The 17,389-nt window shown below is 40.3% G+C and overlaps 1 protein-coding gene across 1 annotated transcript in view; it reads right to left on the bottom strand.

Annotated features, from left to right (window-relative positions):
- Positions 1 to 17,389, bottom strand: part of ARHGAP26 (Rho GTPase activating protein 26) — a 531,098-nt gene that overhangs the window by 100,222 nt on the left and 413,487 nt on the right. Inside the window, exon 19 of the mRNA XM_036749095.1 lies at positions 1,118 to 1,256. Within this exon, the coding sequence (XP_036604990.1) occupies positions 1,118 to 1,256 (139 nt within the window). The remainder of the gene's footprint in view (positions 1 to 1,117; positions 1,257 to 17,389) is intronic.

Below are 17,389 nucleotides of genomic sequence, written 5' to 3'. Positions count from 1 at the left end.
CCACATGCAGTTTTAAGACACAAAGCTTCAAGCACTATTCTGAAGCTAACTTCCCCTTAATATGCCAACGAGCGCTAGGAGGGTATTTGAAGGTTCAGAACAGGGATTCTTAACTTTTCTTGTGGGCTGTGGAGCCTGTTGGCAGTCTGGTGCAGACTGGATCCATTTGCGGAATGTTTGTCACCTATATTCAGAATTAAAGGAAATGCTAAATTTCAGTCTGAGGTTAGTGAAAATAAAGATGCAATTTTTTTTCCTCTTCAAAGTTCACAGATCACAGACCCCAAGTTAAGAATCTTGGCTGCTCATCAAGGCATGGGGCTCACAGCCCAATCTGCCCTGATTGGCACACACTGCTTCGGACAAAGCAGTGGAGGATATAGCTGCGCCAGAAACCCTAAAAAGAACACCACCCTAACACAAAGTGTTCCTCTTGCAAAGGTTTATGAGGACTATGAAGTTCTAAGATATATTTAGGAAGGCAATACCTACAGAGATCAGACCACAAGGCTATTCTCTGCCTGACACTAAGACCTGCCAGGACTGTTTTCAAAAGGGAAATGAAGCATATAGAGGTTTAACAAGACCTCAATAAAAGGATAAGAGGTGTTTGACTAAAATAGGATATATATCTATATCTATCTATCTATCTATCTATCTATCTATCTATCTATATATATACATATGTGTATATATGTATATATTAATATGTAAAACACAGCAGGGCCTACTGTTTGTCTGATCTCTGCAAAGAGTTCTGACATCCTCAGATCAAAGGGGACACAGCCCACACAGTTCAGGGAGTAATGTGACACTGCCATGAGGTACACAGGTAGCACCATTATTCTCCCTGCACAGAGAAATTGTCAGGCATGTGCCCCAGAGAAGTGAAGGAGTCTAAGCAATACAAAGAGAACCCTGAGCCCTCAGGTCTTTATTCTCAGACGTACAGGCCCTAGCAGGGTGACTCAGCAGGGGAACCAGAAGGTACATGGACACAAATATCTCTAGTGAGCATGAGGTCAGTGTCACAGCAAAGAGAACCCACGCAGGCACATCCTAAGCAGCCAAGGAGGAGCCCCCTGAATAGCACATCACACAAAGAGCAGAGACTTACGTTTTTCTGTTGCCTGTACTGTGTGAAAGAGCGTCAGTGGCCTCTCGCTGCAGGAGGGTGGCTTCGAGTCATTGCTTTTCTTCCAAGACAAGCTCTGCTGGGTGTTTGTGAGGAGTGCATCAGGCACAGTGTTAAATATCTGTAAAAGGAAGCGGTCATAATGCCGTGAAATGGGTGAGAAAAAAGTGCATACCTAAACCTATGTGATTTACAACTCAGAGAACTCTGGGAATCAGAAGAGATCTCAGAAGGTTATCAGGTCACAATTCAGTTTCATGTGCAATCACCTTTTTTTTTTTAAATTATACTATGGAAATGCTTGTATTATTACATGAATTAAAAATAAAATAAATAAAAATTCAAACCCTTAAAAAAAAAGACTATCAGGTTAGATTTTCCCTGCTTCCAAATGAAGAGATCTTGAAGAACTTTAGGGAATGGCATTACACATCCTCGCTCCACAATTCCCACCAAAATTTAATAAAAAATTTTTAATTAAAAAATTACAAGTAGAAATGGAAAACAACTATGCTTTGTAAGCCTTCACAAACTTGAAGGAAATGACTGTTACACACACAAGCATCTCTTCTCCATCTATTACTTGATCAATCACTAAACATTATTAAGCAACTGTTATGTTGCTGCCAGACACTGTGCCGAGCTTTGGGGAGAGAAGTATGAAGAATGAAATGATCCCTACTCCCGAGGAGACATATATAGGTATATACAGACATATATAGGTATATAGAGAATATAAAGAAACTTCCTCTCCAACTATTCCAAAAACTTCTCAAAATATGGAGCACAAAATGAGACATTCTAAAAGGAAAAAAAAGTCTGACAAACCCTGTGTCTCTCCAAAGCATCATGTCTCACAGTCTGTTCACGCTAAATGTCCCGAAAACCTTTGTAGGTATTGAGAAGGGTGCACTGGTGCAAAATAGAGGCAGCAAACACACTGTCCACAATAACACTCCCAAGTGTGGCCTGAACCAAATTAAAATGTAGTTGGGAAATACTTACAAAAGAACATGGAAAACATTAATATATGGTTTTCTAAGTCAATATGTAGTCTGCAGGGAGTCTTATGTACAGTTTAGTGTCTGCCACCCCCTTTTCTATTTGAATTTGACACGCCTGGTATAAAGAGAACGAATCCAGAAATCCTGGACCTGCTTTAGAATCCACGATCTGGCATTTACTAGGTGAGTGACCCTGAGAAACCAACCTCCTTTAACTCTCTGGATGTCAGTTTTTGGACTCATAAAATGGCAGCTAGGTGCTTCAGTGCCTGGCCTGGAATTAGGAAGACCTGAGTCCAAATCAGACCTCAGACACTCACTAGCTGTGTAACCACAGGCAAATCACTTTTCACTGGAGAAGGAAACGGTAAACCAGCCCCGTATCTTTCCCAAGAAAACCCCCCTCAATAGTATGGTCCCTGGGGTCCCAAAGACTGAATAACAACAATAAAAACAGGGTTACTAATATTAACACTCACAATGCTTTCCTCATTGTGAGGAGCTCATTTTGTAAACCTACATAAACGTAGATCCTTTTCTGTTGTTGCTGCTGTTGTTGAGTTGTTTCGGTTATGCCTGCCCTCCATGATCCCATTTGAGGGTTTTCTTGGCAAAGATACTGGGGTGGTTTGCCATTTCCTTCTTCAGCTACGGATGAGGAAACGGACGCAAACAGGTTAAGTGACTCGCCCAGGGTCACACAACTAGGAAATGTCTGAGGCAGAATTTGCACTTAGGTCTTACTGACTCTAGGCCCAGTGTTTTATCCACTACGCCACCTCGCCGTCACACAAGTTATTATTATGACGATCTTAAAAGGAGGTTTCTTTTCCCCCTTCATTTTCTCAGTAGAGTAATAATTATGAGAGATGTTGGCAAAGTTGATAGTGAACGCACCTCTAGGTTAGAAGATGCAAGACATACACAAACACACAGCAAATCGTGTAACTTCTCAGGGCCTTAAGACAACTCCCAAAGATTGTAAATTGTGGGACAGGTGCAGATGTATGTTGGTAGAGACGGTTAACTGACTGGGGAGTTCTCAAAACCAATGGAATCCCTGCCTCCTCATCTCCTCTCCTCACAACCCAAGACAAAACAGACAAAGGGATAGAAAAAGGCACACTTGTTGAAAGGGCAAATCAAGAGGAATGATTTTTGCTCACTAGTAGATGTGATCCCCTTATATGGCAAATTGTACCATGTATCCTAATATTTCATAGTATTCTCTCATCAGACAGCATATATATGTATATGTATATGTATATGTATATGTATATGTATATGTATACACACACACACACACACATCCAACACCAACCAGAAACATCCAAGAGCTGACAGAGAAAAATTATTTTTTAGAGTTACAAAAATTTCCCTCAGAACAGCTGTTCCATATAGGTTGGCAGGTTCTCAAATCCCATTAGTACCAGCCAGATTGTGAAATCATCCTGACTCCCAAACACAGCTGACTGAAAATGGAATTAGCATATTTTTCCTAAAAGGACTGGAATATTTCAACAAAATGAACCAAACTAACATCGGTAGATTCTTACCTCTAAAAAGCCCCAATTAACACCCTCCCCAAACCCCAAAATACAAACAAAATAAAATAACAAACAAAACCTCCAACCCCACTCTCAGGAGATAGAACTTTTTGAAAACTGTTTCCTAATGTGGCAGACAACTCAGGCTTCTAGCTAAGTCATTAGAAAGCGGGAAAAAGATTACTGGTCAATGGTACTTCAGAAGCAATATATTGACCCTCTTCACCCTCCAATTCCTTGTCATTAACATGTGCATTTTCTACCTCTCAACCTGGGCACAGCGGTAATCAAATCAATAGTACCTTTGCTTCTGGAAGGGGCATGTCAATTGATAGTCCAACAGCTCCACTTATCACACTCATAACTTCCCACACTAACCCTTCGCTGGACAATACTCACCAATATGTCATGTGCTCCCCAATTAAAATATAAGTTTCTTGAGGGCAAAGATGATCTCTCTATATTTGTATCCCATTACAGCACCCAGAACAACACTTTTTTAATCCCTTCATTTTCATTCCTTCTACCCTCTTTATTCATATTCTCCAAAGACTCCTGAATCACTCACTTACCCCATTTCCCTAGGATTGCTCTAACCTGCTCAGCTATCTACTCTCTTTAGAAATCCTTAATGATGCTGCCAAAGCTGAAACAGTAGGAACATCTTAGTTATATAGTTCCTGAAAGCTTATAAACAGTTTCCTAAGGGCAAACTCATTTAATTCAATGATACATGTAGGGCAGGTATGTAAAATACTTTTATTTTGTATATGATACAACTTTTTCAAGGTCACAGAACTCATAAGCAGCAATACACATGGTTCCTAATCCAGGACTCTCCCTGTAGCACACTGTCTTCCTAAGCAATTACTGACCTTCCATAGCCAAGAGCCAATAAATGAGCATTTCTATTAGCATCCTCTCTGCTGACAGACTCAGACACATAAGGCTCAATGATTATTGGCAAGAAAGATTTTACATACTGTGTTACTGTGTGGCAAAAGACAAGTTCTTGCTTTCTACGATGATAGAACTGGTTACAATATTTCTTCTATTTCTTAGTCTTGTGAGAAGCATGGCATTCCTTCATCTTTGTTTTTGCAAGTAAAAAAAAAACATACAAAGAAATGATATGATTTCTGCCAAGTGACACAGCCTATTAGTGACAGGTCTGGGGCTCACCCCTTGGTTATCTATTGCTCCTCACCTTGAGTCATAATGTCTCTTTCTGGAGTTACAAAGAATAAGATGCTTTTCCCAGGGGAAAATTAAGAAAAATCCCTGGAGCAGCGAAGTGGCTCAGCGAATAGAGTACCGGCCCTGCCGTCAGGAGAAGCCTCAGACACTTGACACTTGCTAGCTGTGTGACCCTGGGCAAGTCACTTAACCCCAACTGCCTTGCCTTCCCTCCTCCAAAAAAGAAAAGAAAAATCCCTATCTATGGAGTTATCTGTGCTGACTTTAGAAATATCATGAAGGAAAGAAAAAATGTCCCAGAGGCATTTTCATGACACAATAGAATCCAAATCCCAACAATGGGTTCCCTGGTTTTCCTAGTGGTGTGTGACTTCCTGTGAAGAGTATCGCGACTATCATGAGCACATCATCACTCATCTACTCAAAAATCTTCAGTAGGTCCCCACTGACTAATGAATAAAATTTAAACTCCATTCAAGGCACTCCACAGTCTAACACCCAACCTCCCTTTCTAGCCTGATGTCATATTTTCCTCCTTCTAAATTCCAGCCCAACTGGACAATTTCTCTGCCCTGTTCTTATCCCGTCCTCTATTTCTGTACTTTTGATCTCCCTGTCCATGGAACGGATGTCACTGCCTCTTCATGGGTCTTTGCTGAATTGAACTGAATAGTTATCTAGCGATGCAGATTCTAGACCAGGTTCTGCCACTTTAGTACTCAAGTCGCTTGTTTGCGTTGTTTCCATTTACTTATCCACAACATGTTTTATCCACTTTAAAGGGTTATTTTGAGTCTTAAATGAAGTGATGCCTTTGAAAACAATGTGAAGAAGCATAAGGCAGATAGGTAGTTCAAAAAGTCTTAGTGCAGCTTTCTACATGAAGAGCTACTGAAGAACGACAGCTGCACTAAGACTTTTGGGACACCCCGCATATAATGGAATCACTAAGTACCATCATCGTTACAGGGTGGTTTTTTTTTTAGGGGGAGGGGAGGATGGGTTCTAAATATCTTAAATTTGAAAATTTAGTGATACATTTTATTTTAATGTTACAGCATATATTCTTTCACAAACCCACTCACGGAGCATCCCCCCAGACAGACAGGAGTTACATATCCCTTAATTCTTACAGTATGGTACAACACTCATTATTATATTTGACCAGGGTCAAATGTGCTCTCAATATTTACTTTCTTTATCTTGTAGTCATGTCTATTGGTCTTTTGGCGGCACTTTCTTTCCTTTGTACTACTTTATACAAGTCTTCTCATGATTCTCGCTTATGTTGCTACTAATAGTACTGTGTTCATATACCTTGATTTGCTTTCTGGGAACATACTCTATTTTTAGCTTTTTGCTATCACCAAGTTAACACTTTTGCACCTAGTGGGTCTTTCTCAGTTGTCAGTAACCTCCGCGGAAGAACAGTTCCAGTGGAAGAATCTGTAAGTCAGAGGATATGAACAATTTGGCAATCCCTCTTACACCATTTTAAATTGTTTGCAAGAAGAGATGAAGCAATTTACAGCTCTAACAGTGGTGAATTAGCATGCTCGTCTTTAACACATTGCTTTAAAAAATACACACAAGAAAGCTTTTTAGCTTTGAAAATGAGCAAGAGACTAGCAAGCAAGAAATAAAAGCGATTGCTTGAAAGTTTGGGAACTTAACAATACCTCTAAATTTTATGCAGTAATTTGAAAAAGAAGCTTCTTAAAAAAATGTTCATTCTTTTTTTCCTATATGGTATGTCCCTTAGGGCGATAAATTAGTATTAAAAGGTCAGATGTGAGATGTGTGAAGAGAGATCAAAGCCAGAGAACTGATTCTTTCATGGTTTTCGAAGTTATTTCATTATTGTTGAAGCTAAAGGAGAAACAGATTCAACAATTAAGGATCTGGACACTGGTACTAAAAAATGGAAAAGTCTCTCCCCTCAAGGAGCTTACATTTACACAGCTAAATACATAAAATTTGAGAAGGGAGAGAAACCGGTACGTGAGAAGAGTCCAGTCCGAGATGGCACCTGAGACGCCTTGAAGGAAGCTAAGGATCCTGAGAGGCAGGAGTAGAGATGGAGGGAGAGCCTGGACACAGAGACATGAGACGGAATTCCAGGTTCAGGAAACCTGTCAAATCAGAGGAGTCGAGGGAAATTTCTCTACATCCTGTTAGGAGCACAGGAGCATGACTTCAACTGATAGTCACACATTTTGATGACGCTGCCGCCTGATATAAAAGTATTACATTTATGGAACTTAATTTTAATTTATGAATGCCGGATGTTTTATAAGTGAATACACAAACTAGAAAGACAAGTAATTCCATTTACTAAGGGCTATACTAATATTAAAATTTCAAGATCCCTTCTTTTCCATGCAAGAATGACTTGACCAAAAGCCCAAAGAGGGAAGATGGTATGTCTAATACCATTTGGAATTCTTGAAGGAGATCTGAGAGGGATTGTAGGGAGAAGAGAGTTTAAAATGCAAAAGTAACTCCTTTTATTCTGGGCTGCAGTTATTTCTTATATTTCTTCTAAGAAATCCAAGTCTAACTTTCTAACATTTGAATAATCAAAGACACAGTATACTAAGTATAAAGTACCAAGCTTCCTGTTCTTTAATATGAAATTCCCAGAAACCTCCATCAGTTACACTTGCCTCATCTTTGAATTCACTTGCTGTCAGAGATTACCTCTACCTGGTAACAATCAGCTCCATTCTCAGATACCAAAGTTGCAAAGACAGAGCTTACCAATGCCTTCCTTCCATAAATCCTAAGTCCTCTCCCAAGAGACAAGAAATCAGTAACATTTGCCAATGCACACATCCACTCTGGCAAGAAGTGTCCCATTCTACCAGAAATCCTTGCCAGTCCTTTTCCTATTCCGGCACATTCCCACAATTAATTTCCTCATCCTCAAAAATGCTATGTGGGTTAGCGTGTTACAAAAACAACAACAAAACCATTATTTGCTAATTGGTGTCTGTGAACGTATCTCAGAGTGTTCTGAAAATCAATTTGAGAGTAAACAATAAACATGAATGGGGAGATCCAAAACTGTTGCCACTTTCAAAATCCAGAGCGATATATAGCATCTTACATACGGTATGAATTCAGACTATAAGATCCAGGAGGACAGGGAACATGTCCTATCTTCCTCCCTCCTCAAACACCTAAACTACTGTCTGGACACAGCAGCCACTTAATAATCATTTGTCAAATGAGTGAATGAATGAATGTTTGTGGCTGATCGTGTCTTTAAACTAGGACCATGACATTACAGTATTTCAATACTCTGAAACACCTGGGGCTTCACAGGTATCTCCCTTTATACCGGGTGTCTTCAACTTTGCACATGGAAATGGAGTTGCTGTGGCCCCAAATTTAGCATACTGCTACCAACTTGCTGATGAACTTTTCCAATTTTAGTTGCCCTGGTCCCTAGAGGACAGACCTTCCAGTCTATCATTCAGTCTTTCCAGTTTAATAGGATGCACCAAACCTTGTACTCTACTGGTATTAGGAACCCAAGGGTCACCTCTACACCATAATGAACCATCAGAAGAGGACTTAGGTAGAAAGCATGTCTTTGTGAAAGATCTGTGATTTCTTTAGTACAGGTATCTCCCAGAGTGGGAGCTTCTTCCACTAGTATACAGGGTGTTCCTAAAGTCTGGACACATGGACAAAACGCCTATTTTTAAGAAATGAAAGGAATGAAATCTTAACAACATTTTATTTAATTGGAATATTAACAAATAACATCTTCAATATGACTTCCATCATTTGTGAAGCAAAGGTTGATGCGCTTTCCAAGATTCACATGAACTCGATGCAATAACTCCACACAGCTGTCAATTTTAGCACATTCACTCTTTATGCATTTATGTGTTCAATCAAGTGTGTTGCATCTGTGAGTTTCATTGAGTACACCTTCTCCTTTAGCATACCCCAGAAAAAGAAGTCGCTGAACAACACAGAGTCTTTGGTGGAATGGTTAATGAGATGTTAATGAGATTTCCTATGTGTCCAGACTTTAGGAACATCCTGTATCTCACTAACCATTTATGAACTTGATAACAACTGCTAGGGAAGTTATCTAAGGTACACAGATGATAGGTGACTTGCCCAAGCTTATAATACTATTTGAACCTAGGTCTTCCTGACTCCACACTCAGCACTCTAACCACCATGTCATGATGCCTCTGGCTGTGCCATAAGAAACTAATTTAAAACCAAACCATTTCCCAACATGACTGGCTTGAACCGATTTCCTGTCAGGGGGCTGAAGTATAACATTGAAAAACAACTGATAATGATAATCTTTTGCTGATATTTCATAGATTTAGCTTAAATACACTGATCAATCTGTGTGCTACAATCAGATGTTGAAAACTTCCAAGTTTAGAAAAACTTCACTAATTTGGGCTAACTGGGATAAAAGCCAGTTTTAAATAGTGAAAAGCATGAATTATCAAGTAGTTTGAAAGAAAGTCAATTTTATTACTTCCTATTATATATAATAACTAAGAGGTCCTGCTATAAATTTTTTAATTTTTTTATTTAGTTTTCAGCATTGATTTTCACAAGAGCTTGAATTACAAATTTTCTCCCCATTTCTACCCTCTCCCCCACTCCAAGATGGGGTATATTCTGGTTGCCCTGTTCCCCAGTCAGCCCTCCCTTCTGTCACCCCACTCCCCTCCCATCCCCTTTTCCCTTCCTTTCTTGTAGGGCAAGATAAATTTCTATGCCCCATTGCCTGTGTATCTTATTTTCTAGTTGCATGCAAAAAAAATTTTTTTTTTGTTTTTGAACATCTGTTTTAAAACTTTGAGTTCCACATTCTCTCCCCTCTTCCCTTCCCACCCACCCTCCCTAAGAAGTCAAGCAATTCAACATAGGCCACATGCGTATCATTATGTATAACCCTTCCACAATACTCATGGTGTGAAAGACTAACTATATTTTGCTCCTTCCTAACCTATCCCCCTTTATTGAATTTTCTCCCTTGGCACTGTCCCCTTCCAAAAGTGTTTGTTTTTGATCACCTCCACCCCCATCTGCCCTCCCTTCTATCATCCCCGCCTTTTTTTATCTTCTTCCTCCTTTTTTCCTGTGGGGTAAGATACCCAATTGAGTGTGTATGGTATTCCCTCCTCAGGTCAAATCTGATGAGAGCAAGATTCACTCGTTCCCCCTCACCTGTCTTCTCTTCTCTTCCTACAGAACTGCTTTTTCTTGCCACTTTTATGTGAGATAATTTACCCCATTCTATCTTTTCCTATCTCCCTCTCTCAATATATTCCTCTCTCATCCCTTAATTTGATTTTATTTCTTTTAGGTATCTTCCCTTCATCTTCAACTCACCCTGTGCCCACTCTCTCTATATATAGATATATACACATACATATATACGTACATACACACTCACACACACACACACACATATATATATATACATAAAGATATATATATATGTATATATATATATATATATATGCATATTCCTTTCAGCTACCCTAATACTGAGGTCTCATGAATCATACACATCATCTTTCCATGTAGGAATGTAAACAAAACAGTTCAACTTTAGTAAGTCCCTTGCAGTTTCTTTTTCTTGTTCTTTTTCTTGATTACCTTTTCGTGTTTCTCTTGATTCTTGTGTTTGAAAGTCAAATTTTCTATTCAGCTATTCTATTCTATTCTATTCTGGTCTTTTCACTGAGAAAGCTTGAAAGTCCTCTATTTTATTAAAAATCCATATTTTGCCTTGGAGCATGATACTCAGTTTTGCTGGGTAGGTGATTCTTGGTTTTAATCCTAGCTCCATTGACCTCCGGAATATCGTATTCCAAGCCCTTCGATCTCTTAATGTAGAAGCTGCCAGATCTTGGGTTATTCTGATTGGGTTTCCACAATACTCAAATTGCTCCCTTCTGGCTGCTTGCAGTATTTTCTCCTTGATCTGGGAGCTCTGGAATTTGGTGACAATATTCCTAGGAGATTTCTTTTTGGGATCTATTTGAGGAGGCCATCGATTGATTCTTTCAATTTCTATTTTGCCCTGTGGCTCTAGAATATCAGGGCAGTTCTCCTTGATAATTTCTTGAAAGATGATATCTAGGCTCTTTTTTTGATCATGGCTTTCATGTAGTCCAATAATTTTTAAATTATCTCTCCTGGATCTATTTTCCAGGTCAGTGGTTTTTCCAGTGAGATATTTCACATTGTCTTCCACTTTTTCATTCCTTTGGTTCTGTTTTATAATATCTTGATTTCTCATCAAGTCACTAGCTTCCACTTGCTCCAGCCTAATTCTTAAAGTAGTATTTTCTTCAGTGGTCTTTTGGACCTCCTTTTCCATTTGGCTAATTCTGCCTTTTAAGGCATTCTTCTCATTGGCTTTTTGGAGCTCTTTTGCCATTTGAATTAGTCTATTTTTTAAGGTGTTGTTTTCTTCAGTATATTTTTCAGTATTTTTTTGGGTCTCCTTTAGCAAGTCATTGACTTGTTTTTCATGGTTTTCTTGCATTCTTCTCATTTCTCTTCCCAATTTTTCCTCTACTTCTCTAATTTGCTTTCCCAAATCCTTTTTGAGCTCTTCCATAGCCTGAGACCAGTTCATGTTTTTCTTGGAGGCTTTTGTTGTAGGCTCTTTGACTTTGTTGACTTCTGGCTGTATGTTTTGGTCTTCTTTGTCACCAAAGAAAGAATCCAAAGTCTGAGACTGAATCTGAGTGCGTTTTTGCTGCCTGGCCGTATTCCCAGCCAACTAACTTGACCCTTGAGTTTTTCAGCAGGGAACGACTGCTTGTAGAGTTAAGAGAACTATGTTCCTTGCCTGGGGGGACGTGCCAGCTCTGCCACACCAGCACTCCTCCTTCCCCAAGAACCCCCAACCCGGACTGGACTTAGATCTTCAGCAGGCTCTTCACTCCTGCTCTGATCCTCCACTTAATTCCTCCCACCAGGTGCGCCTGGGCCCGGAAGCATCTGCTGCTGTACTTCTGTAGCTGCCCCACCTCCGCTGCCCCTGGGGCGGTAGCCGAACAGCGAACTCCTTCCACTCCCACAGCTTTTCCCACTAACCTTGTCTGTTGTCTTTGGTGTTTGTGGGTTGAGAAGTCTGGTAAGTGCTGCAGCTCACTGATTCAGGGCGCTAGGGCACGCTCCCCCTGGCTCCTGGTCTGGTTGGTCCTGCTGCTGCCCAAGCCGGGCTTGGCTCCGCTCCGTGTGGGATAGACCTCACCCAGAGACCATCCAGGATGTCCTGGGCTGGAGCCCTGCTTCCCTATGCTATTTTGTGGGTACTGCAGTTCTAGAATTGGTTCAGAGCCATTTTTTATAGGTTTTTGGAGGGACTCGGCGGGGAGCTCACGCTAGTCCCTGCTTTCCAGCCACCATCTTGGCTCCATCCCTCTGCCTAGTCCACAGTAACTCTTAAAAAGGAGATGTTAGGATGCCTGACTCTACAGTAGGGAAGGTCATAAAACACAGGTGAAACAAGAGAATAAGGCAATGTTGCATCCTTTTGTGTGTCTGTGGTTTGCAAATAACTCCAATGAACAGAAGTGTCATGATGACAGAAAAGGAACATTTTTTTACCTGTATGGTTTGAAGACTATAATCAAAGAAACCATTCAAACAAAAGCTTTGAATTATTTAAAGTCACTGCTGATGTTTACATGAGGACTTTCTTGATCCTCCCAGCTTCCTCTCCTTAATTTACCTTACATTTGTTTTAAATATATAAATGTTTCTACATATAAATATGATATATATAATATGTGCTTATTATATGCTTGATATAGTCAATCTTCAACATCTGTGTCTTTAACTTTGGTGACTTCAAGCACTTAGGTGGTTTTATTTGTAATTTCACTTTCAGTTTTGCATCAGCAACTGTGCATATTCATGGCTAGGTACAGTAGAGGAAAAAAATGAGAAGCCTGAGTGGTGGTTTTTAGATTGATGACTTTTTGCTAAGGAGGTCCAAGGACTATGGAGACATAATCTATTTGGCCTAAATACTGATCACACATTCTCACAGTACCATGTTGAGACAAAGCAGATATTGTACTGCTTTGGAAACAATTGATCCAGATGAAATATGCTTAAAAAAAACCCCAGCACAATACATATGTGACCCTCTCCCTGCCCTGCCCCAATCCAGTAAAACTTCTGCCAGGCAGAAGGACAGCTGTACTCATAACCTTTGCTGTATACAGAGAAGTTTTATAAAGACAAAGCTGGCAGTTCAGGACCCTGTTGGCTTACTGACAATGGCATCAATAGTTTTAGCTTTGGAAGTTTATTAAAGATCTCTTAGGTAGAATTAAGTTCTATTTGGTGTTTGGGGGTCTTTGCAGAAGGTTTTGGCAGTGCATACGGTAGGCCTAACTATTACAGGTAGATTCAAGTCTCTGTGCCTCTGAAAACAACAGGAAAATTGATTAAAAAGCCCACACTGATCCTAAGGGCCATCGTGAACTTGGCATAGGACGGCAGTGATGTACCCAATGGTCCATGTGGAAGTAGGTGGCACAGAGACACAGGTTTAGAAACAATCCACAAAGTCACTGAACAGGTCAGAGGCTACCACACTGGGCATTTTCTCTGAAGAAGAAGAAAAAATTTCCAATGACTGGGCATCCCTGCCTGCTCAGCAAAAAGAAAAAAAAAAAGTCACTCCTGGCTTGGATTAAACCCTAACAAGGAAATGGGCTGGGGGAAAAAAAGGTCACAGAAACAACTGGAGGGAACAAGTCCATATAAAATTCAAACCATGAAAACTCCAAAATAGGAACCAGCTCGGCTTCCCAGCGCAGCCAGTGACTAGCAGAATGATGACATCATCACCCAGGACTTTTTTTGGGGGGGGTGGGGGAAGAGAAGAGAGAAAGAGAAGAAGAAAAGAGAAAGAAAGATGGCTGCTGAGATATTATTACCAGGAGAGCAGCTCAAAGCAGTATGGGCTATGGGAGTATAATTGCTAAAGAACTGTCAGCTGCCAAAAACTGCTGGAGTCAATTGCACTTTATTACTAGATGTACATTCAGCACGTGAGAAGAGCTTGTGTATTTCAATCAGTATGAAGGGGCAATGAGCGTTTTCCCAATAACAACTGAGGACCAAGCAGAAACAACAGCTCAGCTGAATGCATGCATGCCCGAGAAGAGTCTTTCCAAAATCACAATTTCATAAATTGGTAAAATGAAGCCCTCTTCTCAGTTCCCATTATGATCCTGTCTGCAATGCTGACACTGGACCAGGATCCTCTCTCTTCCTTGAGTATTCATGACACTTACAATAACAGCAAACATTTATATGGAGCTTACTATGTGCTAGAACCTGTGCTAAGTGCCTTACAATTGTTATTTGAGTCTCACAACAACCCTTGTGTTATTATTATTCTCACTTTACAGATGAAGAAACTGAGGCTGAGAAAGGTTAAGTGACTTGCCCAGGGACACACAGCTAGACAGTATCTGAGGCTGGATTTGAACTGAGGTCTTGCTGACTCCAGATCCAGGACTCTTATCTACTGTGCTACCTCCTAGTCCTCCTTCTACCTATCTCATTGCTCCTCAGTTTCATAGTGTTCAAGCACCCTTGCCCCGTAAGTGTTCATGTCTGTCCAGAGGCCTCTTCTCTTTCTATACTCTCTGTCAGTGATCTCATTACAACTAGGAGTTCAATCATCTCCATAGAGACGAGTCCAAAACTTACAGTTCCAGTCCTTGTTTCTTTCCTGAGCTACTTTTCCTGTATCACTAAGGACCTGCTGGGCATGGCTACTTGGAAATTCTAAAGGTATCTTAAATTCAATATATTCAAAATACAAGTCCTCATATTCCTCTTATAACTACTTCCTTTTCATTTGCCTAATTAATGAACATTTATTTTCTCCGCCTCTAAATGTAGGGAGAGAATAACCTTATAACAAATATACATAATTAAGCAAAACAAATTCCCACACTGGCCATATTAAAAAATGTTTGTTTCATTCTTCATCTTTTTTAGTACTTTTTAAAAGACAACTGGAGTTAAGTGGCTGGCCCACAGTCTCACAGCCAGTTAAGTGTCTGAGGCTGGTCTGATCTGAGGTCCTCCTAACTCCAGGGCTGGTGCTCTATCCACTGTAACGCCTAGCTGCTCTTTTAATTCTTCATCTGGAATGCTCATGTTTTTATCAGAAAGTGGGTTGTGTGCACTGTCATTCCTAAGGAATTCCCAACTGTCTTCTTAACTTCTATCTACCTGTTGGGAATACTACCATACTTCAGGTCATCCATGATGGAAGTGCTCTTTGACTGTTCCTTCTCACTCATCCTCCACATTCCATCAGTTAGCAAGTCTGATTATACTTCCATAATATTCACATCTACCCCCTTCTCTCTATTCAACAGAAGAGAGAAGCCACCACTCTCAGGCCTCTCACTTGGACTATTTCCAATAAATCTCTTTCTCCCCTCTCTCTCCTATTCGACAGACCCTCTGCAGAGCTGCCAACCTAATATTCCTAAAGCAAAGGTCTGATACATTTGCTTCAGGTGCTCCCCATTGTTTCTAGGATACATTACAAACTCAGCTGGAATTTATAATCCGACTCGAACCTCTCTTTCTAGAGTGAATTCATGCCACTCTCTCTCTTGCATTCTACGTTCTAAGCAAACTGGCTGTTTCCAGTACTCAACCTTCTACCTCCCTCCTTCATGTCTTTACACAGAGACTTATTCCTTCATCCTTGGAATGTTCCCTCTCTTTAAATTCTCTTTTTAGATTCCCTAAGTCTTTATAAGGTTCAGCTTGAACTAAGCCACCACTTACATGAGGCCCCTTTTGCCTCATTCTCCTCCTGCCCCTGCCTCAAAATTACTTTCTATTTGCAAATATTTTGTATTTAGTGTGCTATAGACATATTGTTCCTTCCCCTCCACACCCCTAGTCCCCCATCCCCTCAAATGTAAACTGCTGGGGATAGGGATTTTTCATTTTTGCCTCTGTATTGCCAGTGCCTAGTGCAGATCTTGGCACATAGCAGTTGCTTAATAAATGCTTGTTGACTTCAATTCAATAAACATTTATTAACCATCTATCTTTCTCACCTTGAGAAATCTAATGAAGTTGAGACAAATTAGGAGTGCTGTTCTTTTGGTAGCCTCAGAGGTTTACAGCTCAGGGATTAACACTCCCAATTCTTTCAAAGCAAAGACCAGCTACTGACAGATTGGGAGATTAATTATCAACACTTTACTTTGTGAAAAATCAATAGCCACTAATGAAAAAGCAATCCTGGCAAAAACACATGGTTTCTCTTTCTCTCTCCTTCGCCTTCTTCCTTGCACTCTCTTTTCTCTTTCTCTCTTCTCTGTCTCTTCCTTCCTCTTTCCCCTTCTTTTTTCTTTCTCTAGTTCTCTCTTTCCCTCTCTCTTCCCCCCACCCCCACTCTCTTTCACATCCACCCTACCCCCAATACCCCACACATCCTGTATCAGGCAAAGAAACCATTTTGAGGCCAACAGACAAGCCACAAATTGTGACAGAACATCTGGGTTCTACCCAACTATTACGTGCTTGAACTTAAAAGTGAGGCATAAAGACTCCTCTCCTGGACTGCAGCTTGACTTGTACACAACCCTGGGAAAACAAGTGATGAGCGCCTTTCTTTTTCTGACATAACTGACAAACTGGCCCTAAAAAAAAAGCTGCCTTGTTTCTTGAAATCATTGCATCTTCGGGCTTGGGGTTAGCTGAGATCCAGGCAATATTTGGAGTCAGAATTTTGTGAATTTTTTAAAAAGAAGTCCTGATGGAAAACAAAACAAAACATACATTTGTTTTTCTAAGAAAATCTCAAAATTAAGCCTATTGACAGCAGACTGTCCTTGCATCATCAGCTCCTCTTATAATCCCTGGCATATGCTGTTGTTCAGTTGCATCCCAAAAAGATCAAAGAAAAGGGAAAATGATCTATTTGTATAAAAATATTTATATCATTGTTCAATTGTGTCTGACTGTGACTTTATTTGGGGTTTTCTTGGCAAAGATATTGGAGTGGTTTTCCATTTCCTTCTCCACCTCGTTTTACAGATGAGGAAACTGAGGCAAACAGGGTGAAGTGACTTGCCCAGGGTCACATAGCTAGGAAATGTCTGAAGCTGGATTTGAACTCAGGTCTTCCTGACTCCAGGCCTGGTCCTCTATCTACAGAAGTTGCTTAACAAATGCTCGTTGGAGTAAACTGAACTGAATGCCTTAAGGATTGGTTTACATGTGGCCCTTGGGAGACAAGTGATGAAACCACCACATTCTGATGCAGGTGAAACATCTTTCAAATACTGCCAAGTTACACCCCATCTAGGCCTGCCAATCCTTTAAAAACACTTATCTGTGTCCTCCTAAACTAAATCATAGGATCATAGATTTTAGAGCTTAAAGGGACCATGGAAGCCATTAAGTCCAACCATTTTACAGATGAGGAAACTGAGGCA

The sequence above is a fragment of the Trichosurus vulpecula genome, chromosome 3 (genome assembly GCF_011100635.1).
Source record: "Trichosurus vulpecula isolate mTriVul1 chromosome 3, mTriVul1.pri, whole genome shotgun sequence".
NCBI classification, from domain to species: domain Eukaryota; kingdom Metazoa; phylum Chordata; class Mammalia; order Diprotodontia; family Phalangeridae; genus Trichosurus; species Trichosurus vulpecula.
The sequence above is the reverse complement of the archived record's forward strand: the minus strand, read 5'-3'. Positions and strand labels throughout refer to the sequence as shown.